Source organism: Alosa alosa, chromosome 12 (assembly GCF_017589495.1).
Source record: "Alosa alosa isolate M-15738 ecotype Scorff River chromosome 12, AALO_Geno_1.1, whole genome shotgun sequence".
Taxonomy (NCBI): domain Eukaryota; kingdom Metazoa; phylum Chordata; class Actinopteri; order Clupeiformes; family Clupeidae; genus Alosa; species Alosa alosa.
The window spans coordinates 30,851,356-30,878,647 of NC_063200.1; the positions used below are offsets into that span (position 1 = coordinate 30,851,356).

The 27,292-nt window shown below is 42.8% G+C and overlaps 2 protein-coding genes across 3 annotated transcripts in view; both read right to left on the bottom strand.

Moving 5' to 3' along the window:
• Window positions 1–1,304: 1,304 nt before the first annotated feature.
• On the bottom strand, window positions 1,305–25,583 carry npdc1a (neural proliferation, differentiation and control, 1a). 2 transcript variants are annotated; one of them, XM_048259565.1, is made up of 10 exons: window positions 25,239–25,583; window positions 11,038–11,181; window positions 5,852–5,938; window positions 5,397–5,591; window positions 4,748–4,814; window positions 4,474–4,567; window positions 3,653–3,735; window positions 2,858–2,957; window positions 2,697–2,773; window positions 1,305–2,662 (listed from the first exon to the last, which is right to left on the bottom strand). In XM_048259565.1, the coding sequence occupies exons 1-9, from the start codon at window positions 25,336–25,338 to the stop codon at window positions 2,702–2,704; spliced, it is 942 nt and encodes a 313-aa protein (XP_048115522.1). In that variant the 5' UTR covers window positions 25,339–25,583; the 3' UTR covers window positions 1,305–2,662; window positions 2,697–2,701. The 2 variants fall into 2 exon arrangements, with proteins under 2 accessions (XP_048115522.1, XP_048115521.1); XM_048259564.1 differs by having other exon boundaries at window positions 1,305–2,773; window positions 25,239–25,582.
• si:ch211-282j22.3 (ER degradation-enhancing alpha-mannosidase-like protein 3) overlaps window positions 12,649–27,292 on the bottom strand; it is a 32,572-nt gene continuing 17,928 nt past the window's right edge. The window contains exon 21 of the transcript XR_007195306.1: window positions 12,649–12,687. The gene's annotated coding sequence lies outside the window, so the exon portion shown is untranslated. The remainder of the gene's footprint in view (window positions 12,688–27,292) is intronic.

The window sequence follows — 27,292 nt, forward strand, 5'->3', positions numbered from 1 at the left end:
GCATGTTAAACTCTGTGCTGACAACTTCTGATAACTGATTGTAAAAATATCATTTTTTTATTTTATTTTATTAAGTCGTTGCTTGTGGCATTCCTCAGGGGGTTTTGCCCCTCTCCTCCTTTTTAAATACAGAAAGTGCTGGTTGTAAAATGTTTCATTGTGACTTATTTGGTTTATTACAGTTTTTCAACTTCAAGAAGTCCCCTTTACTCAACACAATTTTCCACCCCCGTCCCTCAGCCCAGAGCTACAAACTGTGCTGGAGACCCAACCCTCCTGTGTCCAGACCCTCCTCAGAGGACCAGCCCGATGGCTTTTTAATTGCTTTTGACACCCTGAGACGACTGCTGTCCTTTGCCCAGAACAAAATGTCCATTGGGTGACCAATGGCTGCCTTCCTGACGCCATTCAGAGCGACAATGGCCTTAGATGGCTCCCCTACAGACAGCTCAATGGACCTGAGTCATGTGACCTCCAAGACTCTGTGCCACACCTTGTGGAGCTGCAGTTACTGGAAGATCTGAGGAGATGGCCAGATTTGTTGGTCATCTCACCACACCCCATCCCTCCAGGGCAATCTCTATAGGTCAAGGTGGGAGCTATAAGTAAAGTGCTTTAAGCCTTATTACAGCCATGTTATATGTCCAAAGTAAACCATTATGCTTTGCTTACCTGTTAGGGTTAACTGACTGTAAATAACTGTTGGATTATACTCAGAACACAAAGTAAATGCAATCAACCTTTACAGTCAACTTGTAAAAAACACTGCACAAAGCATGTGCTCAGCTTTCTACTGCACCACAACCATAACATGGGTATTAACCCTCTCTGGTAGATATCGACCATGGGATGACTCACTCTAGAGCACAGTGGTTCTCAAACAAAAAGCGAAATTTAACGTTAAATGATTATTTTTGCATTTTGGTTCCATGTTACATTTACCGTCCTGGCCCCCTGGATCTGATATTGTTTTAATTTATATGAAGGCCTGTTTATGACTCCTATTTTTGTGTGTGCCTATTTGAATGTATTGTGGTATCTTGCTTGTCAAAAAAGGCATTAATAAAGATAGGCCTTAAAAAAAACACACTTCCTCCTGTTTGTGATGGCCCACCAATCATGTGTCTATTCCCCACTAGTGGGCCTCCTCTTGAGAACCACATCTTTAGATTTACTAATGGAAATTCCCCAAAGACCACAACACTGACCTTCCCATCCCATAGAGCCTTCATTGTAAGAAGTGATACTTGAGGAGGCTAGTAGATAGGCGCCAGTGGGGTTTAATCAGACTCATTACAAACATATTGCAATTATATTCTTTTAATGGTTTCAATGTTTATTTGGGTCTTGCATGTACAAATATATAAAATGTGACACAATCAATATTTTCTGTGAATATACATCAGCAGACCAGGCTTTTCCTATTTCACTATGTGATATTTATTAGTACATGAAGACATACTTTAGTTAAAGAGCAATATAGTGGTATTCCTGCAGACTTTAGGGGATTCTGATCAGTTTCTAACTGATATGTTTAGATAAAGTATATATATTTGTAAGAACAATTAACATTTCATTGGACAAAGGTGAACATGTATGTCAGGAAAATATGTAGAATCTAATTTAAACGAAACACCATACAATGTAGACACATATCATGTCAATTTACTGTAATAAAAAGTAAAAAAAAAAAAAACAGTTTTCACAGCTTAGCAAGCTTTCTCGACCCTTCATCCAATCTATTTCATGACTTCATGACTTCATGGCTTGTTTTTGTCATTACAGACATGACACGTTTGACCAATAAATACTTGATCTGATTTCAACCTCTGCTCTACCTTAACACATTAATTAGGTCTGAGAAAGGGAGAGGAAAATGTAGAGGTCGAGGGATGACAGAGGCAGACAGAGGGAGCATAACTATGCATAAGATTGACAGGATGATCGACTGATGCATTTCTATGTATGGTAATAGAGTGCGGAAATGAGAAAGTCAGAGAGAAAGAGAAAGAATGATGATCCAGAGAAACAGTAGGCGCATCGACACCAGAGGGACTTTTCAGATTTTTTTTAGAACTGTCAGAGGGAATGCTTCCTTTTGTTTGTTTATTTGTACAAACACTGAAGTGCCGCTAGTAACTAGCTCTCATAGAAAACGGACAGTAATCACTAATTGTGGTTGATGGGGTCTCAAGTTAGTAAGTCATGTGATCATGACTTATTCCAGGTCACATAAGGATAGCACAACAGGGAGACAGTGATCTGATATCAGTGACAGACAAATATCAAAACACAGAATTATACCTCTAAGTACTCTACTCAAAAGAAAAAATAATAATGCCAGTAAAGCAAGTCCAAGACCACAGAAACAACAGAGAAAAACTGAAGTGAGAGAGAGAGAGAGAAAGAGAGAAAGAGAGAGAGTTGTGAATACAATTCACAGATGAATCCTCACAAGTATTCATGACAAGTCCATATGAATCTGTTTATTATTCTTTCTTTTGTGGCAGTTTCCCTATTATGTTTGTTCTAAGGGGCATCTGTAACAAAGGGCCTCAGGTGAGGTTTGGGTATTTGAACTGCAATCAGCATATGTGTGTATGTGTGTGTGTGTGTATGTGTGTGTGTGTGTGTGTGTGTGTGTGTGTGTGTGTGTGTGTGTGTGTGTGTGTGTGTGTGTGTGTGTGTGTGTGTGTCCAGGTCACTTGTGATTCCTCTGCTGGTTTAGAGTGGAGTCATCAAACAGTGGGTTCTTCACCTCTAGCTCTCCAGTCTGTAAGATACACACCACATATCACATATCAGAACCATGCATGCTTAATGTCTGGTTAACAATAAGATTTGGGACTTTTCTTACCGGTGCTAGTCCTGGACACTCATACACAGTAAAGTCCCCCTCCTCATTCTCCTCATCAGATGTAGCCCCTGACTCAGACACTCTGGGATTGTCCTTATGTCTAAAACACACACACACACACACACACACACGCTTGCATTAAGAACTGAACGTCTACGTACCAGAATACAGAAACCCCATTTATCTTATTTCCCTTTTACATCCTTGCACTCGGTCTGCACTGCAAACCACGTTCAAAATTCTCAGAAATACGTTTTCAGTTCATCTCTAGACAGTTTCTATACCAGTTATGAGCAACTCCATCACAACTTCTATTTCATCATCTCTGGGCGGTGTCTGTTCCTGTTTTGAGCAACCCCACCATACCTTTTATGCATACATCCCAGGGACAGCCTTTGTTCCCGTTATGAGCACCCTAACATAGTCACTATCCATAAATCTCTAGAGAATCCGTGTTTCCAATATGGGCAATCCCACCACAGACACCATCTAACACCCACTTATCCACAATCTAGCTTTGTTTTGAGTTTTGAAACTGAAAGACAAGAGTTTGATTGTGTGTGTGTGTGTGTGTGTGTGTGTGTGTGTGTGTGTACAGTAATTTTCTGTGTATTAGCCGCATTGTGTATAAGCCGCAGGACAGTGTTTTAATGCGAGTTAAAATAATCAAAACCATATTAACACCATATTAACTGCCCCCATGTATTAACCTCATAGCTGAAGAAATCTTGCAAAATCAATGTATAAGCTGCAGCTAATAGTTGGGAAATGACGGTATGTGTGACAAAGACTTACTTTTCCAGTGAAAGCATCTGCTGCTTCTGATGTTGGTAGTGATACATCTGGGCACTCTGAGCCAAATCTTTATCTCCAGACCGCTACACCAGCCAAGAGAGACACAGACACATAATACAATACAATTCTAGTTTTATGGTGTCATTTCAAAATAAACATCACTACTTTTATCCCACTACTTTTACAACAGCAGGGTTATAAAGTCATTACTGCCTCATTACTATCAGCATGCCTGATATCAGAAACATGATAACTGCCCTGAGGATTATACATTAACTACATCTTCATCACGACGTGGGTCTCATGCATTCCATCTTCCACATCTTATTGTTAACCAGACATTAAGCATGCATGATTCTGATATGTGATAGGATTTTCTGGTGTGTATCTCTTACAGACTGGAGAGCTAGAGGTGAAGAACCCACTGTTTGATGACATGACTTGGCATTAACTACATCTCCAAAATAAACAATCTATAATTACACTTCTAGTAATCACATATAATAGCAGTCACCAAAAACAAACTTCACTCTCAAAATAAAAAAAAAAACTTTTGTGCCAGTAACTGACATACAAAGCTCTGCTTTAGGTTATGCCCATTTAAAATCACATATCAAAATGTATACAATGGGGTCATTATTGCCTACTGGTTTGTCTGGGTAATTTGTCACTGAGACTTACACATTCAGTATATAAAATAATTTGCGCTGAGCAGTGCACTGTGTTAAGTAGTATGAGACTGTAATGAGTGATGTGCTGGTGAGTTCTGAGGACTAATGAAAGAGTTGTAGGTCTATTTATGCAGTATGATGAGGCCATACCTTAGTTCCATTGGCAGAGGGCATCTTGACTGGGCCTGCTGTTCCAAATGCGGGGTAGTCGACCTTCTGCGCCAGTCGCGATTCTCTCTGCAGCCTAAGGAGAGGGTGAAAATTGTGGGGTTTTGTCAACTCGTTTATCCCAAGGTTTGTGTTAGATACAATATGATACAATATGAAGTGTGCGCATGTGTGTGTGTGTGTGTGTGTGTGTGTGTGTGTGTGTGCGTGCGTGCGTGCGTGTGTGTGTGCGTGTGTTCAAAACAAATCCACTTACTTCACCCAGAAGACAGTTGCAAAGATCATAGATATTGTTCCAACGATGATACAGATGGAGATTACAACTAAATAAAGAGAAAGAAAGAGATGGAGAGGAAAAGAAAAAAGAGACAGAGAGAGTGAGTTAGCAAGAGAACCACATGAGAGAGGATGCCACACAAAGACTCTGAGAGGCTTAGCAAAAAGAAAGACAAAGGGCACCACAATGGAAGTGCAAGCCCCAGAGCCTCTAAGTAGAGGAGCTCTGTTTCCTCCATCAAGAACAGTGTCTCTGATGCGTCCTCCGCATCTCGGATCACCCTTCCTGCCTTTCTTGCCATCTCTAAAGAGAACTAAGTCCTTCGGTTCATCCCCCAGCTGCTTGTCTGCCTAAGCATCTGAACAATGAGACAGCAGCACACTGAAATGGACCCGATGTGGGTCTTTCCTAATCAGCACAGCTAAAACTGTCTTTTCTACCAACATTTCTCCCGTTTCTATACTGTACCATAGTCATTTGATGTCTAGTGTCCATTTACGATAATATTAGTACTTAATAATATACTCTATTTTATTAACACAGCACATATCGGTCAGGAGTACAACATTTTTTTTTTTTGTGTGGAGATTGTTGCATAGGCCGTGGCATCCTGTGGCAGCACACTTACTGACGAGCAGGGTGTCCCTGGAGAGGTTGGTCCGGGCACCAGGACCGCTGCGGCCCACCTGGGTGAGGGGCAGCGGGGGTTTGGGGGTTTGGTGCGTCGGGGTGGAGGGGCCCGGCGTGGTGGACGGCTGGAGAACAGCGCGCTGCTGGGCGTCTCCGTCTGTCCGAGACCCGTCCGTCACCCGAGATGGCGAAACTGTATGTGTTTTGTGTGTGGATGTGTGTGATAGAGAGGGAACAGAGGTAGGTAGAGAAAGAGCAGGGTGGAGGGACAGAGAGAAATCATTTAAATAATGATGACAGAGAATGTGGCTCGCTGGTCTTGAAAATAAAATGTTTTAGTAGCTATATGTCGCAAACATCTCTTCATTAATAATAAGCAACATTTTACTACAACATCTTAGCATCATAGCAGTTATCGTTCAGTACAGTCGAGGTTGTTGTCAGGCCACCAACCTGACTGTTTGTCTTTGGACAATTGCTGTTTGGCAATGACAGAGGACAAGAAGTCAATTTCTTCATCCAAGTCTGAATAGAAAGTCTCTGTAGAAAAAAAAGAGCAGAGAGTGTGTGATATTTTGTCTGCTGAGCAGCATTTGAGCAATACCTTTTGTGAAGCAACTCTTTAAGGAACTCAAACAATATATGACTTCATAGCCTGATTCAGACTTTTTTTGATTGAGAGTACCCCTTTGCCCCCAAAATGCAACTAACTGTGTTCTACATCTGATCAAATTTCATTGTGTGTGTGTGTGTGTGTGTGTGTGTGTGTGTGTGTGTGTGTGTGTGTGTGTGTGTGTGTGTGTGTGTGTGTGTGTGTATGTGTGTGTGTGCTGCAGTCATCTTGTTGTGTGCTTGAGAGTGTGCCAGAGAGTGTGTTTGTTTGTGGGTGAAATGAAAAGGAGGACAGTGGAAGTGTATGGTTTAACAACACTGACAGCCAGACAGCAGCACACATTCCAGGACTACAAGGGACCTCCCCATGGCAACCACCACCAGGAGTGTGTGTGTGGCCAAGGCAGGGAGCTCCGCAGGGAGCTTTGGTGATCAGTACACACACCAAACGCACCAAACACACACACACACACACACAAAAAGCAATGCTTTTTACAATACACAGATACGCACACACAGACAACTGACACACACACACACACATGAGACAACCAATCTGAGAAACAAACATGTAGCTTAAACCACCAAAGAAGTCATGTCTCTACTGATGATGCTATGATGCTAACAAATGCGTGTGTGTGTGTGTGTGTGTGTGTTTATATGTGTATGTGTGTGTGTAATATTGAAATTATAGTTGTATGGCATATAGCAAGCACATTCACATGACTTATTGGAAGAGCTCAATGCATCACCACCACTGGTCAAGATGTTGAGAAACCTCTACACTGTGCGGTCGAGCGTAAACAACACATGCAGCATGACACATTTCCTGACCAAGGAGGTGTAAGTGTCCTCCTCTGACTGGAAACTAACTTCAATCTAAATGTTAGCTTAGCATCAACACGAGTGCGGACCAACCATCACATCCACAGCATCTAAATCGGAAGATGCCAACACGTGGCCTACGGTTTAAGTTTTTCATTAACCCCGCCCGGGGTGGGTCCGCTGGCCACTCCAATGGACGTGATTTACTGTGTATTTGTTTACGCTCCAGAAGGCCGGCCATCTGCCTGCTGTAACGGCCAGGAGATGATGCGACAGCACTTTCACTGAGGGGGGCTTTGTCTCGACTCAGAAGACCCCCCCACCACCAGCACCTAAAAAAGAAATCCCTCCACTGTATAGAGAGTCCACAGCAGGAGTCTGGGGAGGTGGGCTCAGCCATCTGCAGTGGCCAGGGAAAGGGATGGGTCTTGCCGGGCAGCCCTTCCAGTGTCTGTCAAATGTGTGAAACTGTGATTTGGGATCCTGCAGCACTGCAATGGTGGGGGTGGTTAGAAACACACCAAAGGAGAAGTGACTGGAGTTGAGGCCGGCCAAGTAAAATCTTTATTAATGATAAGCAGTGAGCAGAGGTTTGAGACCCAGAGTTTCAGTGGACCATAAAAGTTGTCATGGTGCAGAGAAATGAAAGTGCTACAATTGAAAAGTACTGATATGATAACATTCCTACACCAATGGCAGTGGCTATACACAATCTACAGAAGATTCAAAAGTAAAGTACTCAGACAGCAAACAGAAGATGCTCTCTTTGAATCTGAACTTCTACAAATATGAGCAAGTGTCATTCCTCTGCCTTACACTGCCCTCCATTGGTAACAGCGGAAAATTACCAACTACAATGGCAAGCTTCACCACCACGTATTCCCAACAGTGATAACAACAGTTCCCTACCATACATTGCGTTAATGTGTAATATTAACCAGACCATAAATACATGGGATAATCCATGGTCATGTTATCATCAACATCTACTCAACAAAAAACCTGACTGATCCTGCACAACAACTTTCCATTCATCACACACACTGGCACTGTTGGCGTTGTTCAGCTAAGTCTGAATGTCTCCTGACGGGCAAATATGAGAGAACACAAATAGGGTGGATGAGGACTTTGTGTTTAATATTTGTCTTCATAAAATTGGCTCCCATTACAGGGATCAAATGCATCAATATGCTGAGGGCCCTAGCAGTGTAAATAGTAGCGGTCAATGCAATAGGCAGTGGTGATCCTCCCATGGCCTTGTCCTGTACATGTCCTCCTAGTGGGTAGACATAATGACTGTGTTTGAATGTATTTGTGATTTATACAAGACAAAAGACCAGCAGTCCAACAGAAGTCATTACATCAGCAATATTTACTCCTCTTGTCCAGATAATACATTGGCACACATCTGGTGTGCGCACACACACGCGCGTACACACAAACACGGAAAAGTTTAATTAAAGTTAAACCTAAAGTCAAACCTTTAATCCTTTATGCATGACAACGCACAGTTTACAAGTGTATCACCACCACTGGCAAGTGCAGCTCTTCATTGTTTGCCTAACACAGCACACTCCCTCATAGCTAACATCCGTTTGTGATCTAATGCATAAACACATACCGTAGTTGTGACATTCTTTTGTGCTGTGTCCTCAACTACATACAGACAGACAGACAGACAGTCCCCCCACACACACACACACACACACATACACACACACACACTTCAATCTGAGCCCAAAGCAGGTAATTCCACTGACACCGCTAGAGGGTGCTACAATATCAACATTATAACTCTGAAACTAGAGGAAGGGTCCTGAAGTGTCTGGTTGCTAATGGTAGCTTAGATTAGTATTAGGAGCAAAGTCCTATTGAATAATTGAACTGCCAAAGGATATTATGCACTAGCAGTCAGAAGAAGGGGGATTTTCAGGCAAGCAAAGACAACATCAAGCACGCAAGGTACACATCCAGACACCTAGCAAACAAAACCAACCAACTCAACATATTTAGGGAGACATAATTGAAACTCCAAATCCAGGAAGTAATACGGAATGACTCAATATCACAGGGCTGAGGCATTTTTGGAGACTCATAGCTTATGGCTACACAACCATGCTGTCCTCTTAGACTATTACAATTTGGTTGAGAGGAGAGAGAAGTACAGAGATGGAAGGATTAATGACTGCACATGTGTGGCCACAGACACACACAAGCAGGCACTATAGCACTCTCAGTCTGATTAAATTTGCCATTGGCCATGTGCTGTGTGTGTCTGTGTGTGTGTGTGTCTGTGTGTGTGTGTGTGTGCCCGTGTGCATATGCAAGCTTGAGTGTCTTCAGAGGGAGGATTAAAACATCAGCTCTAGATCAGATTGCTGCAGATTCACCAGTTTTTCAGCTCAAGAGATCTCTCCCTGGTCAAGAGGCAGAATGCCAGAGCTGGGAAGAGAGACGAGGAAGAAAGAAAGTAAGTAGCAAATTCTTCCATCTTTATCCTCTTTCTTCTTTCTTTCTGCACTTCTTCTTCATGTCTGCTTTACTCTATTCCTCCCTGATGGATTAGCAACTCTGTCCAACAGGCTCGAGGGAAAGATTTAAAGGAGAATTCCGACGATTTTTCACATAGATCTCTGTTTTCTCAAGCTCACCGAGTACTGTAAGTACGAAATAAAATGGAACAAAATCAGAGCTACCTAGCTCAAGTTGCTGCAGCCAACAGCTACATCAACCAGGCAGCTACAGTCTACAGCTACATGCCCCCAGAGTGTAGCACCGTAGATGCCTGGCTGCTAGAGCTGTTGGCTGCAGCAACTCAAGCTAGGTTTATTTGCTTTATTTTGTGTCGACAGTACTCGGTTACGTTGAGTTTTCCTTTAAGGCTACTGTATGTGTATCAGGCTCCATACACTAATGCCACCTTTAGTCCACCATATTGCACTGCACCACACCACAGTAAACCTGGCCGAAGAACCTCCATCTATCTCTCTCATTTCCCCTCTCTGTCTCTATCCATCTCTCTGTCTCCATCATGTACTACGAGGAACACAGAGCTCACTGAGGAGTGTGTAGACTTCCTGTGGGTGGAGAAAAGGCCTTACTGACAGATCTGACATGTGGCCGCACACTCCCAAGCCACAGAGCACTTTATCTCCACAGCTCCACATCCTGACCAACACTATCACTCTGACATGAATGGCTGAACACCAGAACAATACTACATTATTCTAAATGGTGCGATACCCATAAGGCTTTTGTCTGAGAGTGGTGTGTGTTCTGGTGTGTGTTTGTAAAAGAACTGTATGTATCCATGCTGCCCAAACAACAAATATCTTATCTTCACGACACATTCACACACTATGCAGGATTTTTTCTCAACATTTACAAGATCCATGACAACATGATTAAACTAGAAAAATTAATTCCAAGGAAGGAATTACCATTGCATATATATAATGGAATTACCATTGCATATATATGTAATGGTATATATATTTAGGCGTTCACTTCACCATGTACATTCCACAATGAATAGCTCATTACCCTTATGTGACTGTTAAACGTAACTGGTATCATTACAAACGTTATTCTGTGCCCTAAAAACTGGCATAGTTTATGATATTGTAAGTTCGTTGCAAAATCTAGAGAAATGTGTGAGGTGGTCAGGGGGTACAGTTGAGACACACATTGTTTTGATAGTGTTATTACTTGAACATTCCATTTGTACCGTTCGCCATATCTGTTCCTGTGTCACATATTTTGTTTATGTTTTATTTATTTTAACCAATACTAATGTAAATTAAATTAATGAATTTAAATTAAACACTTTGCAATGAACAGTTACAGTGAACTATACATCATTAAAAATGGGTGTCTCAACTGTATCAGGTAGCCTACTGTCTCAACTGTACTCCATATGGGTACAGTTGAGACACAGTCAAGACAAAAATGCACCTTATGTTTATGAGCTAATTGAGAAAAATATAAACTACTTATGGGTATCATTGATGGAAATGGCATGTGAATGGCAATGAATGTCGTGTGGAAAATAACTTATTTTCAGTATCTATTTTTTGTTTGATTTTGTGTGAGCAAAAAGTGTCTCAACTGTACTCAATCTACCCTACAATAAATAGTTCATGAGCAGTGTGTGTGTGTGTGTGTGTGTGTGTGTGTGTGTGTGTGTGTGTGTGTGACCTTACCGGGACGGTGGTGTCTTCGGATCACGCACTTCCCTTCCTCATCCTCCTCAAATGGCGTGTGGCAGGGCCCACAGCGGGAGGAGCCTGGCTGGCAGAACTCCCGCTTCTCCCGGGCACAGTCTATATGATGAGGGCATCGCTTCTCTGTGGGGCCACAGAGATAGACAGAGCGAGAGAGAGCGAGAAAGAGACAGAGAGAGAGGCAGAGAGAGGAGGGTTCTGTTACCATTGAGGCACAACTGCTATAAACTATTAGCACTGCTCACAAAAACCTTCTCTTGTTTTATGGTGCTATTCAAAGATCACCTTGTGGTTCTCCTCAGGTAGCCTGTCCAAAAATATCACATTTAGACAAAAGCCCTGAGTTCACACAATGTGTTTCAGGTCAAACGGAGCTGAAATCCTTCAGAGGAGCAGAGCGACAGATCCGATCAACCACTTTGTTAAACAACTACCCATAATGCGAGGCGGCCACCAAAGATCTTGGCTGGAGAGATAGCAGAGAGGACACGCACACACGTACGTACACACACACAGGCACACACACACACGAGAGAGAGAAAGAGATAACGTGTTACTATTGGTTCCCTCATTAGAGCACACAGAAATGGCAGAATGGTCAGCGTCACATGTCTGCTGAAGTTTCAGAGGCAAAAACAGGATCATCTGATAAAAATAACATCTGCTTCAGATGCCAAACAGACCTGCTTATCACATTACAGTCAACAAAGGTGGAGTGGTGTACACACACACGCACACCTACAAGCACACACACACTATATGCTATTACAACACCTGCACTACGCGTCATGTCATGTTTTATTATACAATAAGAGAACCAATTAGTTGAGTTTCTGGATGTCAATTCCGTCAACAGGCCTTTTTTAGACGTTCCTGTTATCTTTCTTTAGGCAATCACTCCTTTTCTAATCTCGGTTTGTGATCCACTCTTTCCGGCCTGCTGTGCACCCCCATAAGTGTGTCTACAGCCCCATGGAGCTGAAATGGAGAAAATGGGTCATAAGTGTGTGTGCATATGAGTGTGTGTGTTTGTGTGTGTGTGTGCCCTGTTCTTGAGAGGTTTAATGGGGTTAGTCTGAGTGAAGCAGTGAGTCACTGTTCTAATACAACCTCTCCTGCGGAACATCCTACACTTCCCAGACCTTTGCTTCTCTTAATCACCCCCTCCATCACCTGCCCCATTTCCTGGGACTGACCTGAGATCTGTCCGGTGACACGATGGACAGACTAATGTACGTAACTCAGGTAAAGGGGTTCAGATCTCCTGTGCAACGTCTCACTTCAGTATTAAGTGAGGAAATGAGATGTCAGATTTACAAGTAAAACCCAAAACATATAAAAACAATCAATCCACACATAACAATTTATGGCATTATTGGAATACTGGGAAACCAGTTAGAGCTCTTGCAAGCTTTAAGGTAATGCTCCCCCATCAGGGTCCTGAGAGGGCACTCAAGTGGGTTCTCTTGAGAGCACTTCTTACACGTGCACACACACACACACACACAGTAAATGTTGTGTGTTCATGACATCCATTTCGGTGAGTACGGAAGTGCAGAAGAATAGGACTAAAATCCACTCCAACACACGCGCACACATGCACACACACACACACACACACACACACACCTCTTTAGGAAAACAGAAATTCAATGAAATTCAATTTTCATAAATCCTTATCCATCTGTGTGTCTGGTGAGCAGGTCACTAATGCACATTAGTCGGAGGGGTTTGGGGATGGGGTGGGGGCGTGACTCAGAGGGTAAAAGGACCGGCGACATCCATCACTGGGACCGGAACAGGGATATGCAAGGTGATGCTGACAGTGAAGGTGAAATAGGCAATAAAGAGAAGGAAACCAAGACAAAGGCTTGAGACACAACATGCTGCCCGGAGAATGAGTTGTGCAATCTTTGGCTCGATAAGTGGAACGATCAATAAACAGCCACCAGTCAAATGATCCATCCCCTTCTCCCTGCTGTCTTACATTACAGACTTAGGTTCCATTATAGACAGAGATACACTTTTGCTTACACCATAATTCCAAGTAAAAAGTTGAATACCAGAAAAAAATTACGAAGTGCCAACTACAAAATGAAATATACAAACACAAAATCCCCCAACTTAACTACATAACTGCGTGCACTGTACACATACAATAGCATTAAATACATAATCATAGGGACTCTTCTGAAAATATGTGACAGATGCTCACTGCATTGCACTTGAACCTGACCCAGACAACTGTCTTGGCAAAACAGATGGGGAAGGCGATTCAGATTCAGTGATAATCGCTGTGGGATATGCAGAGGCAGACAGACAGAAGGTCAGATGATACCTCATCTAAAAACAGAAAACTATTTAGTTGCTAAACCAGACAAATCCAAAATGGAGAGCGGTATGATGATCCCATAAGCAGCAGGCTGACTCACCGTAAAATATCTTGCAATACAAACATCCATTTGTCACTAAAGTCTCTCACAATAACAAAATCAGTATACCTTGAAGAGCTTAAGGTGTACATTGTCTTCTGGGGACAGATACACCTGGCACAGCGTTTCATCTCAGAGATACAGGACCAAGCTGTGGATACAAGAACGTTTGAGTTCAGGCAGTTCACTCCCATGCATCTGGCCAGAGCAATTCATTGAGGTGCTCCAACAAGCCTCCGTACGAGGTAGCCAAGGGAGCATTGGGATCCGATGGGAGGCCAGGTAGGTTTATGAGAGGGCTTGCACTAAAGGCACTCCAGTTTATGGCTCTGTAGTGCTCCTCGCTCTCCCATTCAAATTCAGCAATTTTGCTTTTCCGCCCCTTGAATCTTCCCCAGACACCTCACGTTTTTCATAATGACATGTTGCCAGGCAACGGCACTCCTCAGGGTCTTAAAAATGAGAAAGACTAAAGTGAAGGCACTCGCTCACTCCATCAGTCTCATACACATGCCTCATCAGGAATAGCCAAATACACATGCAGGGTAACTGTGATAGCACCACTATCACCCATCATCACCATCAACAGCTCAGCTGTAGAGAGTCAAGAGAGTGCCAAGTTCGTTGGCATTGCCATCAAAAATAGCACATCAACACCTCTTTCATCTGAACAACTTTGGCATGAGGACCTAGATCTTTCGGGCTTTCTACAGGGGGCATAACAAAGAGCATCCTGGCTGGTGGCATCTCTGCATACCTTGGGAGCTGCACTGCCAACGGCTGAAAAGCACTGCAGTGAGCTTCTCTCCGTCAAATGAAGACCAAAGAGTAATTAAAGACCTCAGTCACTCTAGCCGCAGTATGGTACAACTTCCGTTTGGTATACTTCAAGGTATTGCAGTCTCAAGGCCTTGCCGGATCTGCAGGCTCAGTAACAACTTTTTCTACCAACCAGGCTGTTGAACAATGGATAATGGACAGTTAATTGTGATGACACACACATGGATGGATGTGTGTGTGTGTGTGTGTGTGTGTGTGTGTGTGTGTGTGTGTGTGTGTGTGTGTGTGTGTGTGTGTGTGTCCACTGTGGACGCCCACTCTCCCCTGTAAGACTGCATGTCCCTGTAAGGGTGGCATTTTCTTATGCAACACTCCCCAAGCTGTGCTGTGATCTGGTGGGACTGCTGGCAGAACCTCCCCTTCTTTACTGGCCTTGAAACACTTGCTAAATCACACTTACTCAGCAGTCCCACACACACAAACGAACACGGACGCACGAACACATGCACGCTCACACACAGCCTCTAATAAACCTACACACACAGCCTCCAATAAACATGCACACACACACAGCCTCCAATAAACATACACACACAGCCTCCAATAAACACACACACACACACATGAATGCAGGCACGCATGCACATACACACATCCACAGCCTCCAACACACACACACACACAGCCTCTAATAAACCTACACACACACAGCCTCCAATAAACACACATACACACACACACAGCCTCTAATAAACCTACACACACACACACAGCCTCCAATAAACATACAAACACACACTCATGAATGCATGCACGCACGCACGCGCACACATCCACAGCCTCCAACACACACACTCACACCAATAAAATCATACTGACAGTCTTACTTCATCTCTGCTCTTTGTTGTTCATTTGTCCTGTCCCTCTTCTCCACCCCTCCCCTCTACACTGACTTCATCCTCTCATCATCCATCCGCTTGTGACGCCACCTCCTGTGATCCGTCCTTATTCCCTCCATCTTTGATCTCACGCTCTGCCCTGATCAAAGAGAGGGCCGAGGGGGCAGAGCAACAAGCCAAAAACCTGATCAAAGTCAAACATGTTGCTCCAACAACACTGAGGACAACAGGGCTCTCAAAACCACAGTACGTAGACAAACACAACACAGTCAGACACACCAACTAATGACTTGCACTTATGCATTCACCTAATGTTCAACACACAGCTGAAGCTGGTAGTCTGTTGCTGTGACCTAACAAAACAACAAAGAAAGAATAAAGGGCTAATTTTCCAGACGAATACATGTCACAAATCTGCAGTCTTTCCCTCTTTGTCATGGCTCTTTTTCTTTTGCTATGTAGTGTATTGTTTCAAAACATAACATATGTACAATTAAACATAATCAGGTTTTGGTGTATAGCCTTACTGCAACAGCCAATTAGAACCCATCACATTTTACCCATTACATTCATTCACACAAAGAGAGACTTTGCTCATCGTTGGTCAGTGTGGACACTTTTATCGTTATGGTTACAGTTATGGCCCTAACGAAACCTTCTTTCTCCATCATTGTATTGTTCAGTGGCACAGTTCTGTTGTTCAGTTGATTAATGTATGATCCTAATGTCGCACGACCGACTCATCCTCGGACTGCACTTACCAGAAATTGCCTGCAGGTTCTGACGTGAGAGAGAACATTTACTGTCAGATTTTATGATCAGTGAGCTATGGACTGAGTGAATCATGCATGGGAGCCTGACCACAAGGGTAGCAGCTTGAGTCACAACAAATTGCAGCTATTAGAACAACAAGAGAAGGGAGGATTAGAAATGAAAAGAAGGAGAGGAAAGAATCAAAGAGGTTTGGAAAAAGAAAAACAGACGGAAGGAGAAAAAGACATCTTCATCAAAACCATTTTCTATCAAATTCTTTCTCTGTTCCTCTTTACCTGTTTGTCTTTCACCTGAGCCTTAGAAGAGTATTTGCCCTTTAATCAAGCACATACACAGACAGCCTGAAATAGGTCAAGGCACGTCACTGCGGTGCCAAACAGATCAGGTCAATCTGCCATGGCCGACGCATAGACTTATATAACACTGATATGAATCACATGACAAATGGCCATAGGAACCATCTGCGACAGGCTGTAGCCATCGGTAAGCATCATCTGGGAGAACAGTAGGAGGCATGGCCAATGGCTCACCGTGCCAGCCCAGCAGGGAAGCCGCACTTACGTGGCACTGTTTGCTTTGCTCGGCGGGACACATGCCAACTACACCTGAAGTTACTGGTCAAGTACTGCACACAGCACGCATGCACACATTCTGTACACATGCACACATACTGTACACATGCACACACACACACACATACTGTACACATGCACACACGAACACGCACAGATGCACACACACACACACATACTGTACACATGCACACTTCTATGGGTATTGTATGTTCAACAACCCAGGAAGGAAGACAGTGCTGGGATCCTCTGAAGAAGACAGGACCATGCTAATAGCTTTGGGGGGAGATGGGTGAAGACAGAATGCAACAGGAAACTGAAGCGGGCAGCAGCCCAGTTAAGTGTTGACAGGCGTGTTCCATTGTTCGGGCTTCCTGTTTCTCCGCTCAGAAAGGAAGGGAGTATTTAATCTTTGGAAGCCGAGGGCACTGCCAGTATCTCCACACACGCCCCTCAAATATGATGAGCTTTTCTTTTCTGCCAGTATCACTTAAAACTCACATCTTGCAGAACATGTTCTCTCAACAGGTGCAAGTCGATCCCTGGGTCTCTAAACTGGCCGTGGGGAGCCTGGGGAGTCTCAGGCGAGCACTTAAGAGTGTGAAAGGCCTGTAAACACAGGCTCTTCCCACACTCTAACACCTTATCACTGCCCGGCGTATCAGTACATTGTCCCACTCCCTAGCGGCTCATTATTTAGCACAGTGTCAGGTGCCAGCTTGACTAACCACAGGAACGGCCTTCATCATAGCAGTCAGTTAAACAATATACTATGGGCTGTGCTTATTATTTAATATGGCAAGTATCATTGAGTGATTTTTACTAATAAAGAAAACAAATGAAATAATAATGAGAGCTATATGGAGGCGCAACAATTGATGCTTTAGGCTTAAGTACTAAAATAACTCATTATTAGTAAGTATAAGTATAAGTATATATACTTTTTTGATCCCGTGAGGGAAATTTGGTCTCTGCATTTAACCCAATCTGTGAATTTAGTGAAACACAAACAGCACACAGTGAACACACAGTGAGGTGAAGCACACACTAATCCTGGCGCAGTGAGCTGGCTGCTTCAACGACGGCACTCGGGGAGCAGTGAGGGGTTAGGTGCCTTGCTCAAGGGCACTTCAGCCGCGGCCCACTGGTCGGGGCTCGAACCGGCAACCCTCCGGTTACATGTCCAGAGTGCTAACCAGTGGGCCACGGCCTGCCCTTTTTATTAGTAAAAAAACAAACATTAGATCAGATTAGTAAAATACATTAGATCAGAAAAAGTAAACTGGAACTACAAGTTACAAACAAGTAGACAATGAGAGGCCAGAGTTGATCACTGTTTGCCCTGATATTTGATATTGCCCTGAATTTGTGGTCTTGAGCTCTTTGTGTGGAGGGAGGTATTTTAGAAATCTGTGAAAGAGCAGATACTGAGGAAAGCTGGTGAACAAATGCTGACTTTACTTCCATTCATACTGGTGAAATCACTAAACAAACACACACAAACACACTACACTTCATAGTCACTGACAAAAAAAGCTGGAGACACGATTGGAGACAACAGAGCAGGGAAACACACGATGGTATAAAGAACCACTCTGATTGTGAGGTGGCGTTTAACTTAGCGATATATCGAATCCCTTTTTCCATAATAAATAAATTAAATTGGTACTAAAAAAGGAAAACACACATTTTAGTGTAGGTGAAAGACAAGTGGGCAAAAAGAATACACTGGTACAGCCATGCTATGTTATGATATACGACTAACAGCCGAGGTGACATTCCAATCCTAGCTCCTCTTTGGAATCAGGAGTCCATGAGGAACTCCATGGAGATGGAGAGAAAGACTCAGAGACTCCAGTCCACCTGTTTAAATAGAGGAGCCTCCAGAGCTGGCACACAGCAGGCTCTCTCGGCTCCCATCTCTCATTAAACTACATGCAAAATGTCTACTAACCCTGGATCAGTGGGAGACAAGAACACCAACACGTCGTTGTGCTCTGCGCTGTGGTAAGGTGGATTGGAATAGCTGTGATGGAACATATACATTTGGTCAAAAACGTGCTCCATTTTTCAACAGTGTTTTGATTCGGAGATGACTCATATTGGGTCCACCATATCACCACCGCTGAACGAGTGGCATTTCCAGAAACTGCTTGCTGCAGTCCTTCTCAGAAAGCAACCCAATCTGTGCTTCCCTGTTTTGCCTTGCACCGTAATTAAGTCACGTTGACTAAAAGCCAATGCTTAATTCCTTAAGGAAAAGGCATCATATTGCTTTCCGTGCAAATGGACTACAGGCGGGTTTCAAATTGTGAGGTTAGAAGCGAAGCTAAATCTTTCCACGGGGCTCTCCACAACAACAGAAACCATAACACCTTCATTTCCTTGTTTGAATACTGATGCAGACAATGGTGCTCTGGTACACCAACACAATGGTAAGAATGAGGAAAAAAGGACAAGGAAGCGGTTAAGGGTTATGCAACCACATGATGCTCTGCTCATGGAGTAGAGGTGTGATTGGTCATCTACCCTCCTGGTCTGCACTGTAAACAGGTAGAACCAGATTCTTTCCACCTTTGTCTTTTTCCACCTGCCTCTCTTCCCTCTCAAGATGTGCATCACATCTTCATTTTTGCTCTCCCTCCTATCTCTCTTTTAATGGGCTGTGTGCTTAGAGGGAGCCACAATGCAGCGCATTCAAGTGTATAAAGTTCTCTGTTTGAGATTGGCGGAGGGCTTCTACTTACACATTGTAAGCTAACAAGAGCACCTACAAGAAAGTCTCCATCGATGATGGAGGTGGTTTTTGCTGTAGGCGTTTTTGCTCTGATGACTTCTCGAGAGCAGCAGAGATGTATTAGGCGAACGAGATCCTTAATGCACTCCAGGTCCGAGAAGCTGCTTTAAATGACACATTTGGCTGGAACCCAAAGCCATGAATATCAGCCACGGCCCGTAATGAGTCTGAGAGCAAACAGTGTTGTTCCCAGAGATACTACACGGCCACAGGGACTGATAGTTGAAGCATTCAAATGACACTCTATGTTAGTAATAAAACATTTGAATGTGTGGCCATTCAAGCAGCTCTGACCAGTAGGAGCAGGCAGGGGAAGCCTCCTCTTCAGAGTATAAAACAAAAGGGGGTAATGCCACGACAGGCACCTGACTGGTAGAGCCACTGCCACCCACTCAACTGAATTCTCTAGATAAGCTTCCTTCCTAGGAGTTACTTTGGGCACTTAAGACAATGACACAATCATACAGTACAGAGGACAGGACACCCAGGCAAAAGCTTAACTACTAATAACTACAGCCCTGCTTTGAGCTATTCACAGGAAGGGTTATCATGACTCTTACAGATACATAGCAACATGTTCTACAGTTGGTGGTTGGATTCAGGAAAGTGTAATTTAATAATTGATAAATAATTGACAAATCTCTCCCTCTCTCTCTCACAATTCAATTCGAAAAAGCTTTATTAGCATGACAAATATTTTTGCATTGCCAAAGCAGAACATTAAACATACATTTACATAGAGAATGCTTGGAATACAGTACATGGTAAATACATATGCATCCAAGATTAACAAACAAAGTGGTGAATGTGTATGTATGTATGTGTACATGTTTTGTGTGTGTGTGTGTGTGTGTGGATGTATGGTTTTTGTTTGCGTCTGTGTGTGCCTGTGTATGTGTGGTGTGTTCTTGCATAGTGTAATGCAATGATATATATATAGAATTAGTATTTATTTATGTAACCACTGTCCCTTGCCTTATGGCATTCAGTTCATTTGGCGGCAAGATCTGCTGTCTTTCCCTGCTGTCCAAGTAAGACTGCCATTTTTTCTTGTTGTTTTAGATTTCGGAACCCTAAGATTAGACTTGTAAGCCTGTCAAAGTATGGTTGTATACCGTATTTTCCAGACTATAAGTCGCACCAGTCAAAAAATGTGTCATTAAGAGGAAACACACACACACACACACACACACACACACCAGCAAACTATGAAAAAAAGTGTGACTTATAGTCCGGAAAATACAGTATTTTTCACAGTGGAGAAGAAAGTACACCTCTGTCTCAACCTCACCTGTTATGCAGTGACCACATATTCTTTGGTCTCTTGATAACAGGGATTTTCTTAGTCTGCTTTTTTTCTATGGTGACACTGTGGTCACTGAGTCTGTATTTGGTCAGGGTCTGTCTCTGCTTTATATCTCTAACAGTAAAGAGATATTCCTCCAATTGGTATTCAGATTGTATGGATTTTTGTCTCCTTTTGCCAATGTTCCAAATATTTTTCTTTAGATTATTGAATGATCTTATTGGTGTTCAGTTTGAAAGCAGCACTTGTCTGAGAGAAGTTATTAATATCTGTTAGGGGGAGATTAGTTAGTCTCAGTACAAGCTGACTCAGAGGACTCTTTTCAGGGTTTAGATCTTGAGTTTTTTACTGCATTAAAATGCAGTGTGACAATGGGTCTTGTTTGGAGATGCATCCAGAATTTGAGAGCTCTTTTTTGCATGATTTTTGCACAAACACAAACACAAACAATAGGTCTGCAGGGCAATACCTGATGATTTGTTTTTTATAATAAAAAAAACAATACAAGATAAACAAAACAACAGAAACAACAGATAATGGGCGTGTTGTGACTGCACAAACAGACAGCAGAAACACAAATCTCCTCCCCAGCCACCCCCACTGCTCTAAGTAGACAGTGACATGATAACCTGCTCTGTGCTCTCATTAGGGGGCAGCACAGGAAACAAACATCTACACACACAGAACGACAACATCACTGATGCCTTCTCAGAATGACACAATCCTTTGGAAAAAACCCCATCTCTTTTTAGTCACTGCAGAACTAGGACTAGGAGGACTAGGAGGAGGGAACTCAACGACGGCAGTAACTAACCTAGACTGGAGATGACACCATGAACACTAACTGTACCTCAAGTTCAACATTCACAAAATGTTCAGTGACAATGCTTTAGTTAGGAAAGTTTAGATGAAATGCAAAGATGTGTCCAGAAACTCTACAATCAGTAGACCAGCTACACTACCACGACATGGTGGTTAATTTGCTGTGACTCTCAACTAAATTGATCAAAGCTCTGCCTTCATACTTATGAAGGTCACGTTGAGCACCTGGTATATAATTAATGTTATGGTCATGATCCATTACTCTCTGAAGTGGTCAGACACAGCTCTCTAAAGGTAGAGAGAGTAAAAGCTGACCAGGCAAAAAGACCTGGACACCTTCAGCGTCAGCGAGTAGAATTAGAGCACCATATGCCATACAGACCCCTGGACTCAGTCACTGTCTTATGTTCATGCTACTTAAAGGTTGTGCAAAATCAACCCTGAGGTGTCCAGACCACAAACTAGGCTACTACGAGAGAATTTGATTTGAGAGATTACACATACACTCTCATTATATCAAGCGAAGCAATCTCATGGATGACAGTTGCGCACATGTTCAATTAAAAGTAGAAGGGGGTCACTTGCGCTTCAGCCTGGTTGGTGCTCACGGAACAGGATGCAGAAGTCAAGAAGGGAGATCCAAGGTCTAACAAGAGCCAAGGAGCAGGACCGGAGCACTTAATGCTTAACGTGTTTTTATTTGCGCAAACTGACTAACGTTTCGACGCCCATCTGTCTTCTTGACTCTTTTTGACTCTGAAGAAGACGCATGGGCGTCGAAACGTTAGTCAGTTTGCACAAATAAAAATCACTTTAAGCATTGAGTGCTCCGGTCCTGCTCCTTTGCTCCTGTTAGACCTTGGATCTCCCTTCTTGATGTTCAATTAAAACCATAAAAGTCATTAAAAAGCAAAAAGCCTACAATGTGATGACCATAGACCCGATGCCATTCTTCACCAGTGGTTATGTAAGTATGTATCTGAGTGGGATTTGCTGCAGAGGCCACCCCAAGCGCCAACAGGAGGGGAGCTCTCTGTAAGCAGAGCATCAGTGACTCAGTTCATGCAGGCTCAGAGGGGGGCCGAGAGAATATATCGGACTGTCCACTCACTCACTCACAGGGACATATGAATAACCACAATTGGCCCTCTCAGTCATCTTCTGTGAAAATATAAAATTTCTCACACAGTTTTTATTCTAAGTGAGATGAATATTTACTTATCAGTCTTTTAGTTAAAGGTGCATTTCTGTGCTTTCTCTTTGATTAAAGGTACACTATGCAAGATTTTCACCTTTATGAAGCCAATTTGATGGTAAACAAACTTGTAATAGGCGAATCGTTCAATATCTAACCTCAGATCTGTGAGCAAACCTGAATAATCAGATCCTGTTGATTACCACTGGATGTCATTTATCAAAGTCATCAGTACTTGATATCTCTTTCCATCTCAACAGAAGTCAATTCTGAAAAGACACATCAGTGCTCTTTTTCCAAAAGCACAACATATTAATTTAACACAAATACATTCTCTTCTCAGCTAAAATAATTTCAGTTAGGAATTTTCTAATAACCAAATATCCTAGGTTCCATTCCAAAGGAAACCCAAAAAATTCTTAAAATAATTTGCCCTAGGCTCTAGGTAGATTTCGGCCCAGCTACAGTGCTACACTCTGGGGGCATGATTTTTAAAGATGTAAATGTAAAAAATTGAAATCAGGTTTCTCGGCCAAGTATACTTGCGTATACAAGAAATTTGGTCTCTGCATTTATCCCATCCGTGAATTAGTGAACACACAGAGCACACAGTGAACACACAGTGAGACACACACTAACCCGGAGCAGTGAGCTGCCTTGCTACAGCGGCGCTCGGGGAGCAGTGAGGGGTTAGGTGCCTTGCTCAAGGGCACTTCAGCCGTTCCTACTGGTCAGGGATCAAACAGGCAACCCTCCGGTTACAAGCCCGAAGCCCTAACCAGTAAGCCATGACTGCCCAGTAGCAGATGCCCCCACAGTATAGCACTGTAGGTTCTAGGGGGTGGGGGGTGGGGGTCGTACCAACGAGAGAAACAGAGACCTATGGAAAAAATGGCCGGAGTTCTCCTTTAAGATATCTCCCCACAAAGGATATCATACAATAGCACTGCACTAAAGGTAAGCAATATCCTTTACCAAACCCCCCAAAAAAAAACAAATATGTTTTTGTGTATGGGAACATGTATTGGAAACCTGTGACAAATGCATTCAATGGACAGTGTGGCCAGACAGATCCAAATAATAACACAGCAACGTAAATCATTATGCCACCAAGTGCAGTAATGATGTTGATTATAAACTCAGCGATACACAGATGTTATGCAGCAGATATGGCCTCTGTGACTGGTCACTCAAAGAGCTGGCTTAATACAGATTCCATTTAATCCATCATGACATGGCATCTCTGATACTAGCTTACACAACATACAGTATAAGCTAGCAACCAGAATGTACTTGTACAATATCTCCACACAATAAACTGTAAATGTACTTGAACAAATATGAAACATATGTCTGGTACGTTACAAATGTTTAAAACACACAAGTACCTGCACACACATAACTGAGAGATTGCAAACATAAATAAGAACTTCATTATGGAAAAATAAATAACCTGCTTCTGACAAAACTCATTGCATGCACTCCATGTTGTTTCGGAGAGCAGTGATTTTACATGTGCCACTGCACTGCTGCTGAGTATTTGTATCCCATCCGAATCAGTGTGTGTGTGTGTGTGTGTGTGTGTGTGGGGGTTGTGGACTAGAGTGTCCAGCTGTTGGGACTCCCACGGGATTCAGAGATAAGAGCTGGAGGAGATTATCTCTGCTGCACACATACACAGGCAGGCATACTCACAGACACACACACACACAATGTTCCTCTTCCCACATCCAGCCTTTTTCCATCTTCACAAATGATTAATCTGATGCCTCATGAACTTAATGTAAAGGGAAGTAGCCAATGTTACAGGTTAAACAAGACTATAATGTATGCTCTATTTTTTCTATCCATAGTTGTTGCTTTGTTAAATGTATTCTACCGCCAGCTGGCAAACTATTAAAATATTAGGGTCAGGTACTCACGTTACTTTCAAATATCACATATGGAGGTGGAGTATTTTTTTCCTAGACGAATCCCATATTGTTTAAAATGGTGACAATGACAGCATGGTGCGCCTATCTTTTTCTCCGAGAATGACAGGTGTCAAACGAGTCACCCTGTTTAACCTATAAATCACCCAAAACTAGGATAGGCCTATTATTGTGAGGTTACCTCTACATCTGTGGTATTTAAAGTAACAAAACAATTAGCAGGTCGATGTTTACAATTGCTTTGATGATCCGATCCATAAACATTTTACAGTTCAGATTTGTTTATCCCCCCCCAACACAACACACGGCATCCTCCTCCTGTTGATGATACAATTGCCTCGTAGTTGTGTCTGAACCACCGCTTAACACATGAACTGCAAAACAGCTAGGTCAGTAGACCCTTTCACACATTTACACAAAAACTTAAGTTAACTCATTAAACTCATTAAGGTACCAAACCTACATGTCGAAAACTGATCAATTTGCTCAGAGCATGTCAGAAAATGCCTCAAGTAGGCTACTCAGAAGGCTTAAGGAGTTCCAACAGCGCCCACAAAACAAACATAAGTTACTTTGACTATCCATGGCGATTCAGCTGTATGTATACTAAAACAGTGCCGTGACCCCAATTCTGATACAGAAAAAAACAATTATGCTAAAAACGATCCTTACCTGGAACGCTGGCAGCTACGGTAGCGAACACAATACACAACAGTAGCCCGGGACATAGCCTAGCCCTGGGAGGTCGGTCAATGCGTCTCCGAAGCAACATCCTGGAACACGCTTGTCACATCAAACGGAGCTGGGTGAAAATGTACGTGTCATTCCCCCATTTTAAAAAATATATAAACCACACTTTCGAGTAAAGGATAACCAAAAATATATAGAAGGGCTGTCGAGTGTTTCCAGGTAGAGTTCGTGGGCAGTCTCAGCCTGCGCAACTTCGTGGTTAAGCCTTACTAAAGATAGCGGTGTACGACAGTGGGATGACCGATGGAGGCGGGGAGCTCAGCTGACAGACAGGCTAGGCAGGCGATTACCTCGAAGTGGCATAGAGCAAAGGGAAAAACTACGACGCATGGCCGCATGCGTAATGGTGTAGGCAGAGGTAAGTGTAGGATGACGTGCAAGCAGGTGAGTAGAGGTTCAGTAATGTCTGGAAATGACATCAAAACAGTAAAAAGAAATGTTGTAACTTTTTCCTCAATAAAAAAAAGAAACACATTAGTGCACCCAACTTCAAGTAAGGTTGTTTATTTTACAGAAATAATGTCAATTTTTACTTAAAGATTAAACTGGGATCTCACTGGTGCCATTTGCACCCTTCTTAAAGTGCTGCTAGAGGCTGGGTTTGGCTTCAGTGAAGAAGGTGACTACACGTTTGCTCTCCCCAAAAAGAGTCATCATCTTTTAGAGTCTCTCTGCAGAGATTGACAGATTCAGTGTGCAGTAACAAACAGCAACAAACACAACAAATTCAGACACAGATTTTGCCCACTCAGCAACTCGTATCTAACACAAAAGTATAAGTATATCTACTCTTTTGATCCCGTGATGGAAATTTGGTCTCTGCATTTATCCCAATCCGTGAATTAGTGAAACACACACTAATCCCGGCGCAGTGAGCTGCCTGCAACAACAGCGGCGCTCGGGGAGCAGTGAGGGGTTAGGTGCTTTGCTCAAGGGCACTTCAGCTGTGCCTACTGGTCGGGGTTCGAATCGGCAACCCTCCGGTTACAAGTCCGAAGCGCTAACCAGTAGCCACGGCTGCACCTATAAAAGGATGGTTGATTGACTCTCCCCTCCAAAGTTTTGGAAACACAGTAGGAAAAGTGGGTCGTACAACATCATCATAGTTTAGGGTACAGGAATCATAGCTTCAAACAACCCATGATCAACAACAAGCAAGACTATTCTTTCTTAATAAAATACAGTTAATTATATTCATTCTTTCTAATATGTCTGGTATAATTCACCCATCCTTTCTTATTAACCATGGATTATTTCAGCAACTGGATACATGAAGTGCATGTTATAATGTTCTCATGGAGGATTTGGATGGAAAGTGAGAAATGCAGGGATCAATACCTCAGGGGTAGGATGTCTCAGTTTGGATGGAGATCTCTGGATGCGTCTCTGGCGAAGGGGAGGAAACATGGAAGAACCTGGTGCAAGAACTAAATGTGGTTTTGAGAGAGATGAGGGGAGGGGAAGAAAATAAAACTGTCCAATGTTTCTAAAACCTTAATGCATAATTAATATTCCATATTTGGCCAGTCCTCATCCACCCACTGTGATTGAGCTAATAAAGAATCTTCCAAGAATTGCTTACTCACAAGTACTACCGGTAAATGGTTGATCTTTTGATACATTTATTTTCTATTGGGAGACTTTATGCAGGAACGGCAAAGCTTGTCTCACTTTCACCTCAGTTTTAGTAATATCTAGAAGATTATTAATAACCTTATTAATAGCCTAAATCATCACAAAAACGTTATTCATTTTGCACTTTTACCAGTTTATACCATCTCTGTCAGTAAACTAACAATTCAACCTTTTGCCATGTTTAAAAAATAAACAGAGAACACATTTTGGGCTCATGTTCCCTGACCTCATGGCCAAAATTGTAATCTGTTTTCAACTAATAAAACCAAATAAAATGAAAGACATGTTTAATTCCTGACCTAAAGTGCTGGCTTACCTCTAATGTGCCCTTTGTTAGACAT